The 11,748-nt window shown below is 49.7% G+C and overlaps 1 protein-coding gene across 1 annotated transcript in view; it reads left to right on the top strand.

The window, feature by feature from the left end:
• Otog (otogelin) overlaps positions 1-11,748 on the top strand; it is an 84,826-nt gene that overhangs the window by 66,703 nt on the left and 6,375 nt on the right. The window contains exons 40-49 of the mRNA XM_004634954.2: positions 4,769-4,952; positions 5,860-6,080; positions 6,238-6,376; positions 7,618-7,812; positions 8,006-8,218; positions 9,347-9,451; positions 9,593-9,700; positions 10,008-10,109; positions 10,279-10,377; positions 11,490-11,530. Coding sequence (XP_004635011.2) covers positions 4,769-4,952; positions 5,860-6,080; positions 6,238-6,376; positions 7,618-7,812; positions 8,006-8,218; positions 9,347-9,451; positions 9,593-9,700; positions 10,008-10,109; positions 10,279-10,377; positions 11,490-11,530 — 1,407 coding nt within the window. The remainder of the gene's footprint in view (positions 1-4,768; positions 4,953-5,859; positions 6,081-6,237; positions 6,377-7,617; positions 7,813-8,005; positions 8,219-9,346; positions 9,452-9,592; positions 9,701-10,007; positions 10,110-10,278; positions 10,378-11,489; positions 11,531-11,748) is intronic.

Here is an 11,748-nt window from a genome sequence, read left to right on the forward strand (position 1 = left end):
TGCTGTGCTCCACTTCTTTCTGCTGCAGCCTTTAGAGTTGAGCACTTTATGTCTCTCTGGCAAGATGTTCTGCTCCTGAATCAGCTGGGTGGGTTTTGCCTCTAACCTCTTTGCAGGGAGATCTGCCAAAGGGTTCCTCTCTGGGCCTGCACCCTGGGTCAAATGAAGATCTGCCGGCCCTGGGTGGTCTCACTCACTCGCAGGGCCTGGACTTTGGGTCTATTCAGGATGTGGAGGGCCCTGGGTGGTCTCACTCACTCACCGAGCCTGGGCTCTGGGTCTGTTCAGGATCCCGCGGCCCCGGTCCTCTCACTCACTCACTGGGCCTGCGCTCTGGGTCTTTGCAACCTATTTGTGACTTTGTATTTGAAGTGAGATTTTTGTTAGTAAGCAAATAGCCCTTGCTTCCTTTTTTTTTTTTTAAATCCAGTCTAATAATCTTTGCCTTTTAATTGGTGATGTTTAGACCATTTACTTTTATTTTATTTGTTATTTTTTATTTTATTTTAGTACAGGGTCTACAGGATCTACAGGGACTCACAATGTAGATCGGACTCATAGCAAACCGCCTGTGTTCAGCCTCCCATGAGATGGGATTATAGGCACATGCCACTACATCCAGTCTCAATTGCTGTCTCAGTGTACCCCAGGGGCAGGGCTGGCAAACCAGGCTGGAGCTCAAATCCCAGCCCCTGCATCTGCCTAAGCAGGAGCTTTAATCCACTGAGCTATTTGGCCAGTCCTTACTTTATTTTTTTAAGAGCAGAATATATTTATTGAGGGAAAGAAAGCTTCTATCTGAGAGAGGGACAGAAGGGGACCTGAGTGGGTTGACCAAGATCATTTACATTTAATTAGGTCATCAACATGATTTGGTTTATGTATATTATGCTGCTATTTGTTTTTTAATTTGTTTCATGTAGTTCTTGCCTTCACCTTTTTTCTTTTCTGCCTTTGGGCTTATTTTTGATGATTTTATTTTATCTCTTATGATAGATTGTTATTGTGCCTTTAATTTTTTCACCTTTCAGTGGTTGCTTTAGGGATTGCAGTACACACTTTTATCTAGCTTCAAGTGATATAATGTCATATCTCAGGTAGCATATGACCTTTATAACACTATATTTCCACTTGCTTTCTCACAACTTGGTTCTTTTTTTTTTTTTAATTTTTTTTGCGGAACCGGGGATTGAACTCAGGCCCTTTGCCCTTGCCAGGCAAGCACTTATTCTACTGAGCCATCTTTTTTTTGCGGAACCGGGGATTGAACTCAGGCCCTTTGCCCTTGCCAGGCAAGCACTTATTCTACTGAGCCATCTCCCTGGCCCCAGCCTTTGTGCTATTGTTATCATCCATTTTACAGCATTTGTTATAAGCTTCACAGTGAATTTTTCCCTAAACATCCAGTCATCTACTAAGGTGATTTTACAAGAAAGACTTATATTTATCCATGTATTTACCATTCCAGGTGTTCGTCATTCCCTCACATAGACCTTAATTTCCAGTGGATATCATTTTGCTCTGCTTGAAGGGCTTCTCTTAGTACTCTTGTAGTGTCGGTCTGCTGGTGATAAATTCTTTCAACTTTTCCTTGTCTGAAAAGTCTTGATTTCATTTTAATGTTAAAAATGTTTTCACCTGATGTAGAATTATAAGTTAACATTTTCAGCACTTTAAAGATTTTGCCTCCATATGTTTTTTAAAATTAAGGTGACACTGAATAATATAAAATTGTCTGCATGTACAATGAAGTGACACTTAGTGCATTCACAATGTCACCCCTGTCTAGTTGGCAAACATCTTTCCACTCTAAAAGGAAACTTCCTGCCCATTTGGCGGTTGTTCTCCCTTGAACCCCCTTTTCAACCTCTGTCGACCACAAATCTGTACATCATCTATAGGCATGCAGAGTCTAAATATTTTCTAGATGGAGCCGTACATTACATGATCCTTCGTGTGCGGCTCTTTTCTCTTAGCCTCATGTGTTTGAAATTTCTCTGCATTATAGCGTCTATCACTATTTCATTCATTTTTTAAAAAAATTTATTTATTTATTTGTGTGTGGGGGGGCAGCTCAGCCCACCAGGGGGCGGGGCTGGCTGGCATGTGGTGCTGGGGGATTGAACCGTGGTCCCTGTGTTTTGCTAAGCTTGTTCTAAGTAGGTGCTTTAGACCACTGAGCCATCTCACCAGCCCCTATTTCATTCATTTTCATGGCTGAATAATATTATATGTGCAGCATGTTCTCTGCTCATTCATCCATTAATTCACATTTAGGTCATTTCCGCATTTTTGGCTGTTGTAAATAGTGCCGCTATGAAGTTCCACTAGCTTCTGCCTTGAAGATTTTGGGGACGAGATTCTTTTGGGGGGATCATTTTTACCTTTGTTCCTGTGAAATTTTTCATATTTTCACAGATTAAAGAACCTGGTTATGATATGCCTGGGAATTCCTTTCTCTTCCTAGAATTCCAATTACATGTATTTTAGGATATGCTTCCTCTCCTATATATCACTTACATTTTGTTCTTCAAGTTCTTTGGCATTTTTCTTTCTGTGCTTCACTTTAGATAATATCCATCATTCCATCTGCAAGTTAATTGATCTTTCCATCTACAGCGTCTAAGCGCATTAATCCTACTCAGTGTCTTTTTCATCCGAGAGCTTGTATTTTCATCTCTAAATGTTTGATCTGAGTTTCTTTCGTGTCTCTGGCATATCACCTCAGCATAGTTACATTTTCTTTTACTTTCTTGAATGTGTAGAATGTAGTTATGATCACTGTGTTTTAGTCCTGGTCTACCAGTTCTACTGTATGTGACATTTCTTCTTCGTCAATTCTGACTTATTGTCTTCTTTTGTTATGAGTTGCGTTTTCTTGCTTCTTTTTGTAACTGACATTTTTATTGGATTTTAGGCATTGTGAATTTTATCTTGTTGGGTAGTCTTTTATTTTGGTTTTTAAATTATTCTGGGCTTGGGGGCTGGTGAGATGGCTCAGTGGTCTAAAGCACCTACTTAGAACAAGCTTAGCAAAACACAGGGACCACGGTTCAATCCCCCAGCACCACATGCCAGCCAGCCCTGCCCCCTGGTGGGCTGAGCTGGCCACAGACACACACACACACACACACACACACACACACACACACACACAAAAAATAAATTTTAAAAAAAAGAAAAAAAATTATTCTGGGCTTTATAACAGTTATCCTGTGTAGGATCGGTTTGATCCTGTGGGACTTGCCAGAGTACACTTTATTCTAAGTGAGATTTTAACACTTACTCTTTGTTGCTCATATTGGGCCCTCAATGCTGAAGCATGCCTTTCTGTATTTTCTATCCTATATTCTGTATTTTGCTGTGCTTTTCCTCTACGTGGTCATAGACCTAGCTATTCCCAGTACTGTGCTAGCTCTACGGATTCTTTTCTGTTTCTTTCAGGTGGGTTTCTGCTAGTCTAGGGTAGTTTTCTCACCTGTACAAACTGATCAATATTCAGCTGAAAATTCAGAGCAGTGTCACTGGGGGGTGGAAAGGTGTTCTCTGTAAAGCTCCCGCGCACACCTCTCTGAAGAATTCTGCTCTGCACACCAAGTATCAGGGTCCCCGTGAACCTCGGATTCAAGGAAAGCCTCTAGCCTCTGCCTGTGTCCTTCCCCACTTTCCTGGGACCTGGAACTCTCTAAGTGGTAAACGGTCATAAAGCTCACCTCATTTGTTACCTTCTCGTCAGAGATTGCTCTCCTGCACCACCAGCTGTTCAACAGCTAAGTGTTGCTTCATGTGTTCTGCGCAGTTTTAGTTACTCAGGCAAGAGGATCTTATTAATCCATCTTGGTCAGAAGAAGGCCAAGGGTTGGTTGGAAGAGCCAGGTGAGGCTCTCTGGGCTCTGGGTATGGACATGGACTCCCAGAACACGAAGGTGTGCAGTGGTGATGGGGTCCAAGCCCCTCCCGGTACAATGGGGAGGCTGGGGCTACATGAGAACCAAGAACTTGCCTAAAATCACTAAGTTTTCTGACTCCTAGGCTCAAGCTCCCTCTACTTCAACACAATAGTTCATGTGCTGGATAATTTGCAGAGTGATTAATGAAACAGTTCTTTCTCAAGTGGAGACAGTTAAGCCATAATAAGTATTTTATAATCTTAATCATTTCCTCCCATTTTTATAGAATAAAACTAATCATCCATGATATGTGCAAATTTATCCTTGTCAGTATACAGTAAAATTGAGCCTTTGAATTTAAAAAGTTCATGAGAATTGGGGTGTGTTGAATAGTCAACAAATATTGCTCATAATTCTAATGTATATCATTTCAAAGGCAGATGTTGGGGCAAAGAATCAGACATAGTTTCTACTCTAGAGACTCGCTATCCATTGGGCACCCTACAAAAGGACAAATAGATTCTGTCTTATTGGTTAGCATAGGGATGGGAAGAGCCCAGAGAAAGGGTGTCTGACCCTCAGACTGAGGACTGTGGGGAAATGAGCTGAGTAAGACCAGGAAAGAAGAGAGTGATTGCAGGGGCTCAGGGCTTATGTTTATGTTTATTTGCTCATGAGAGTATCTTCGGAATTATCCCATGCCACCTTGGACTATGTCTTGTATGCACATGCCTGACACAGAGCCTAACCTGTAGGAAGCACCTGTAGATGTTTGTCAGATGAAGGATGGACAGATGGATGAGCTAAAGAATGGGTGGGTGGACAGATGCTTCACTAATGGACAAGCTGTACTCACACAGAGCTTCCCTTCCCTCAAGGTGACAGTGGACTCCCAGGCTGTGCGGCCCCCTGTGAGCAGGTATGGGTTCCAAATTGAGGATACAGGCCACATGTATGTGATCCGGACGCCCTCAAACATCCAGATCCAGTGGCTGCACAGCTCAGGACTTATGATCCTGGAGGCCAGCAAAGCCAGCAAGACCCAGGGCCATGGCCTATGTGGTAAGGGGGCCCATTTGGTGGCAGGGCAGTGTTTCCCTGGTCCATCTTTCCCACAAGACATAGGTTCCCCTGGACCAGGAAGTGCTGGGACAGGCTATGAGGTCAGAGCTTCTGGGTGTGGGGGAGTGGTGATGTCTTGTGTTCTGGGGCTGAAGCTGCTGGCAGGGAGATGGTGCTGGACTCTGGCCTCAGACAGTTGTCACTGCAGCCCCCATCAGCTTTCCTGACACCCTCCAAATGCCTTCCAATCTGCATGTGCCTGGCCCCACATAGAGCATTTCTACACTTTGAGCTCACTTATTCCAGGTCACCCACCAACAGCCCTGAGAGGTGGTCCTTAATGTCTCACTGAACTAAAAAACAAGGGGGCTCAGAGAGGTTAAGTGGCAGACTGTAGCATTATCCAGGGGCAAGGGTACAAGAGGAGCTGGAATATGCTGCCCACAGGGACTCAGCCACATGCAAAGGAGGCTGGAAAAGTAGGCTGACTCTGGGGGAAGAAGAAATGGCAAGCTATGCTAAATCGGACATTTTAGGGGTGACTTTCATTTTGACATGTCAGACTTGGGAGTTGACACATGGTACAAAGAGTTTATCCAGATTTGCCCATCGTCCACATTTTGCCCTGTTTGCTCCAGTCTCTCTCTGCTGGCATACATGCATACACATGGATATGTGCAAATAAGTTCAGGATATTGTGTCCTTTTATCCCTAGGTCGCCATTCATTTCCTTAGTGGCAAAGATTTCTTTTCTTGCAGAGAGCTTCTCTGTGCCTCACTGCCCTCAGTGATAAAGTGGGGCAATAGTAGCCTCGCCCAGAGAATCACTGCAGTGAGTTCTCTGGGCGAGCAAGGACGCGGAGCACTGGCGATTTTGTGGCGACTGGGATAACAGTGCTCCTTTCAGGTGTCTGTGACGGAGATGCAGCCAACGACCTCACCCTGCAGGACGGCTCTGTGGTGGGTGTGGCTGAGGACCCTGCTCCCTTCCTGGACAGCTGGCAGGTGCCCAGCTCCTTGACCTCTGAGGGCCAGACTCGTTTCCGCCCAGACAACTGTGCCACGGGCGACTGCTCGCCCTGCCTCCGCATGGTGTCCAACCGCACCTTCAGCGCCTGCCACCGCTTTGTATGTGCCTCCTGGGTCCCACACAGGGGGCACCACTGGGACTGGGGAGGACAAAGCCCCCTGCAGAGGCCTGTTGTTTCCCCTGGATGGGCTGGGAGGAGCTGGGCTGGGATTTGGGGCCCCAGGGTAGGCACCACTACCTGCTGTGTGTGCCCAGGTCTCCCCGGAGTCATTCTGTGAGCTGTGGATCCGGGACACCAAGTACGTGCAGCAGCCCTGTGTGGCCCTGACCGTGTATGTGGCCATGTGCCACAAGTTCCACGTGTGCATTGAGTGGCGTCGCTCTGACTACTGCCGTGAGTAGGGTCTGGGGGTCATCCTCCTCCAAGGGGACCGTTATTCCTTGTCCCTATTAGGGCATGAAGAGGCCCCATGCTCCAAGTTTAGTCTATGCTTTCAATGAGCTTAATCACTCATTGATTTGTATAAATAAGTTTATAATTTATATTTAGCTTTATATTATGGAGATATATTTCATGAAAAGGCTATTATTTATAATCATAACTTTCAAAATTAATAATTATAATAATTGTTTATTATTTTAATAATTTGTATTAAAGAATTAATATGTATAGGCAATAATTTTGTTTTATTCACTGTGTTTGAGTTCCTACTCTATAAAATGAGGACAGTAGGCCTGAGGACATAGCTCAGTGGCGTAAGTACCTGCCTGTCAAGCTCAAGGTCCCAGGTTCAATCCTAGTACTGCATGCAGTGCCCTCCCCAATATTGGCCGTGATGGTGCATGCCTGTAATCCCAGTACTGGGGAGGCTGAGACAGGAGGATCACTACAAGTCTAAGTTGCATAGTGAAACTCTGTGCCAAATAAATAAATAAATACATATTTTAAAAGCATTTTTAAACTATGATACTACTATGTACGGTGTATAGGAGGATTAAGCATGATTTCATGAAAACTACTTCTTTTGTTTCAATGTGTTAGCAATTTTCAATCTCTGCTACCCTTGTGAGTCATAGAAGGATGGCAAAAGTTCTAATGCCAGGCCCTGGTCAGTTTCAGATGGCCTGTGGGGGTCAGGGTCCCACGGTGATTCCCTTAGGTCAGGCTTGGGGTTGGTCCCCCGTTCTGTGAGCTGTGTGCCGTGGCCACCACACCTCCTCACTCCTCGTAGTCAAGAACATTTGAAAACATTGATCTGGGGCCAGAGATGGGCAGCCTTTTTGCTTTTTTAAGGACCAGATGGTCAGAATTTGAAGCTTTGTGGGCTGCATCATCTCTGTCTCCAAGACTTCACTCTGTCCCTGTGAGACAAAAACAGCCACAGATAGCATGCAGAAGAGCGAGCAGAGCTGTGCTCCGGGGACTCTGGGTTTGCAAAGACTCAATAGGCAGAACTGGGGCTGCGGGCTGCACTTTGCTGATCCTGACAGGAAACAGAGTGATGGACATGAAGCCCCTGACTGATGTGTTCTCTGCTGAGCACAGGCTGAGACGGAACGCCCTCCCTGCTCCCAGGGCCCAGTGGGGAGGCTCTGCTGGGGTCTGAGCCCGGCCTCTGCCCACTGTCCCTGCAGCCTTCCTGTGTTCCAGTGAGTCCACCTACCAGGCATGTGTGGCAGCCTGCGAGCCCCCCGACACATGCCAGGACGGGATGCTGGGCCCCCTGGACCCAGAGCAGTGCCAGGTGCTGGGCGAGGGCTGTGTCTGTGCTGAGGGCACCCTCCTGCACCGGCGTCACTCAGCATTGTGCATCCCTGAGGACAAGTGTGGTAGGCCCCTCCGTCCCCATGGACCCCCAGGGTGTGCCTTGCCCAGGGCTGCCTTGCAGCCTGTGGCCCACAGCTAGGAACGCTCTGGGTCTGTGTCGGGTTGGTGGTCAGTGTCCCACGGCAGGTCTAGCCTGGAACAGTCAGATTCTGTCCCCTCCTCAGTCTCCTTACCCCCAACATGTGCCCACTGCAGCCTGCACTGACAGCATGGGGTTGCCGAGGGCCGTGGGTGAAACCTGGAACAGCTCTCTCAGTGGCTGCTGCCAGCAGCAGTGCCAAGCCCCAGACACCATCATCCCAGTGGACCTGGAATGCCCAGGACCCCAGCTGGAGAGCTGCCCGCGCTTCGGGGAGGTGGTCCTGTTCCTGCCCACCGAGGACCCCTGCTGCTTGGGGTCTGTCTGTGGTGAGTCCCACCCTCGCTTCCCTGGTCCTCAACCCTAAGACAGCTAAAAGGCTCCAGCCCAAGGCTGGGCATGGTGGTGCACATTGGTAATCTCAGTACTCTGGGAGGAAGATTGCAAGTTTGAGCCCAGCCTGGGTGACTCAGAAACTTGGCAAGACCCAGTCTCAGAGAGAGGAGAGAGAGAGGGGGAAAGAGAGGAAGGAGACAGGGAGGGACAGAGGGAGGGAAAGAGGGGGAGGAGGGAAGGGAGAGAGAGAAAGAGAGAGAGAGGGAGAAGAAGGAGGAGGAGGAGGAGGAGGGAGAGGAAAGAGAAAGAGAAAGAGGAAGGGAAAGAAGAGAGAAAGAGGAAGGGAAAGAAGAGAGAAAGGAGAAAGAAAGAGGGGCTGGAGAGGTAGCTCTGCAGTCCAAGCTCCTGCCTGACAAGTGCACAGATCGGACTTGGATGCCCTGTACTGCATGCTGTGGCTGCCCCAGCATGGCCCACAACTGGGCGTGGTGGCACATGCCTGTCATCCCAGTGCTGTGGAGGCTTAAAGAGAAGGATCACTATGAGTTCAAGCTGGGTAGCAAGATCCTGTATCAATAAATTAAGAAAACAAAGAAAAGAAAGAAAAAATGAAAGAGGCTGGTGATTTAGCTTAGTTCAGAGGCCCTAGATTCAATTCTCGGGCACACACACACACACACACACACACATACACGGCTCCAACCATGCCCACCTCGATGCTTAGGACAAAGCCTGGAGAAACAAAAGCATCTTGTAAGGGATGAGCAAGGGAGAGTGGAGAGCTGGGCCTGGGGACACAGGTGCCCACGTAGGAAGGTTCAAAGGCGCTGGCTCTAGAGAGCGGAGTCTGGCCAGCTCGTCCACTGCTCGCACCCTCACAGCCTCAGCAAACCATTTCACATCAGCTGAGTCCACCTCGGGGGCTGTGAGAATCACATGAAGAGCGGCTGGTGCTCTGCAGTCTCCACAAATGTGTACAGCTTTTCTGTCTCAGATCTGGGTCCTTGGTGACTCTCAGAAACCCCTCCAGGAGTAGAGGTCCTGGGGCTGGGTTGGGCAGTGGTGGAGCGCAGCGGGATGTGCTGGCCTCCAGGTGACAGGCCCTGTGGCCCTCGGGCCAGTGTGTAACCAGACTTTGTGTGAGGGCCTCGCCCCTACCTGCCGCCCAGGCCACCGACTCCTCACACACTTCCAGGAGGACTCCTGCTGCCCCAGCTACAGCTGTGGTGAGAGGGGCGGGGGGGGGGGGAAGGGCCCACGGAGGCTGGGGACAGCTATGGGGATGGGGTCCTGGCTGCAAGCAGGCAGGGCTGGGGGTGGCAGCAGGCTGTGTTCTCAGCTCCTACTTTCCTTGGTCCTTTCTCCAGAGTGTGACCCCGATCTGTGTGAGGCAGAGCAGGTCCCCAGTTGCCGCCAGGACCAGACCCTGATTGCGGGCCGCCTGGGGGACTCGTGCTGTACCTCCTACTTCTGCGGTGGGTGGATGCCCTGGTCAGCAGCCCCTTCCTCCTCTGTGCCTCTGCGAGTAGCTGGGAGGAAAGGCTGAGATCTTTGTGCAGGGTGGTGGTGGTGGTGAGGAGGCTAGAATCCTTGCTCAGAGAGCAGCGTGAAGAAGAGAAAATAGGCCACGCCCCTCAGGGCCAGACTGGGACAGACATGGGGTGCCGCTTTCAGTTTTCTTCTGGCCACAACTGGCCTGTTGAGGTCCCATGCCCACCCCAGGAACCTGCTGCTTACAAGTTCCAGATGGTCTTCTGTGACTGGTGACCCTTCCTCCCCCAGCCTGTGGCGACTGTCCGGATCCTATCCCCGAGTGTCAGGAAGGGGAGGCGCTCACCGTGCACAGGAACACCACGGAGCTGTGCTGCCCTCTGTACCAGTGTGGTGGGTCTTGGTGGGCATGGGGAGGAGGAGCCCACCCTCCCCCAGGGACCCCAGGCGCTGGGTGCCTCGGAGGGGTAGCTGGGAGGCGCCCACCCTGGCCCAGTGCTGCGTCCTCAGGATCCACATTCCACGATGTTCGTGGCTAATGTCACTTCCGTCCTACCCACAGTGTGTGAGAGCTTTCGCTGCCCTCAAGTGCGGTGTGGCATGGGCACGGCCCTGGTGGAGGTGTGGAGCCCAGACCGCTGCTGCCCCTACAAGTCCTGTGGTAAGTTCCAGGTCTGGGACTCCTCCCCAAGTGGAGCTCCAGGGCCCCACCACTGTCACTGTCACGGCCCCAAGACTGGACATTTCTCACACACACTCCTGGATCTCTCCAAGGGAACATCCTCCTTACGCATTACTCTAAAGGGACCTACAGCTTTCTCTCCAGGACACAAGGAGCAGAAAAAAAACCAAGCTCCCTATTCCAAAAGCATTTCTTGGTTTTAAAAGTCCTTATTACAAGCCAGCCTGGTAGCACATCACTAGGGAGGCTGAGGCAGGAGGATTGCAGTGAGTTCAAACCCAACCTAAGCTGCACAGTGAGTTTAAGGCCAGCTGCCACTGTCTCAGAAAAGCAAAGCAAAGCAAAACAAAACACCCCACTGAAACAAGCGTCCTATTGCAACCTTCCAATGGCGCATCTCATTCACTGACGCTCACCACCCATCCCTTGGAGAGGCCAGCGAGAACAGCAATGACCAGTAATGAAAAATGGTGAGCTTCATATAAAAATGAAAATTTTAAAAAGCTAAGTTTTGCCTCTGGCTGTGTAGTTTCTTTCTCCAGCTTCCCTGGGGTGCTAGGGACACAGGGCAGGATTTGGGTGAGTCACCACTCTGTCTTCAGAGCACAGACAAAAGCTCAGCACACCAAGCAAGCTTCCCAAGTGTCTCCTGCTGCTCTGGCCTGCAGTTCTGGTCTCTGAGCTAGAGCTCAGTGGCCCTGAGATTTGTTAGTGTTGTCACAGCTTAGGCCTGCTCACAGGAAAGTGCTGGGACAGCAACACTGTGCTGGCTGGAAAGGAAGAGCCCGAGATCCCTCACAGTCCTGTTTATTCTTGGACAGGCCCCTCCAGGGGAGGGATGACCAGAGCCCGGGAAGCTCTGTCTGCCTGGAGCTCGTGCTTCGCCCCTAGTGGACTCACCACTACCCACCCGTACTTTCCAGGGGAGCTGTGGCCTCCATGCAGGGGTGGCTAGAGGCTGAGTGTGGCCTCACCTCACCCACCTAGGCTGAGGCTGGGGTGGTGCCACAGGAGGGGCTGTGTGTGCGCAACCAGCGACTTCCCACCTGGGCCCTTCGGTGAAGTGGGCCCTGTTTCCTCCTGTTTTCCAGAGTGTGACTGTGACACCATCCCAGTGCCCCGGTGCCATCTGGTATGTCTGCTCTGCCCTTCGCTACCACACTGTGCTCTTCTGCCTCCCCACCCTGGACCCTGCCCCTTTAATCTAGAAAAAGGAGCTGGGTGTGGCAGACCACATTAGTAATCTCTGCACTCTGGCAGGCTCAGGCAGGAGGATGCAAGTTCAAGCCCAGCCTGGCCAACTTAGTGACATAGCAAGACCCTGTCTCAAAACAAAAGATCAAAAGGCTA

The sequence above is a fragment of the Octodon degus genome, unplaced genomic scaffold, assembly GCF_000260255.1.
Source record: "Octodon degus isolate 3935 unplaced genomic scaffold, OctDeg1.0 scaffold00067, whole genome shotgun sequence".
Taxonomy (NCBI): Eukaryota; Metazoa; Chordata; class Mammalia; order Rodentia; family Octodontidae; genus Octodon; species Octodon degus.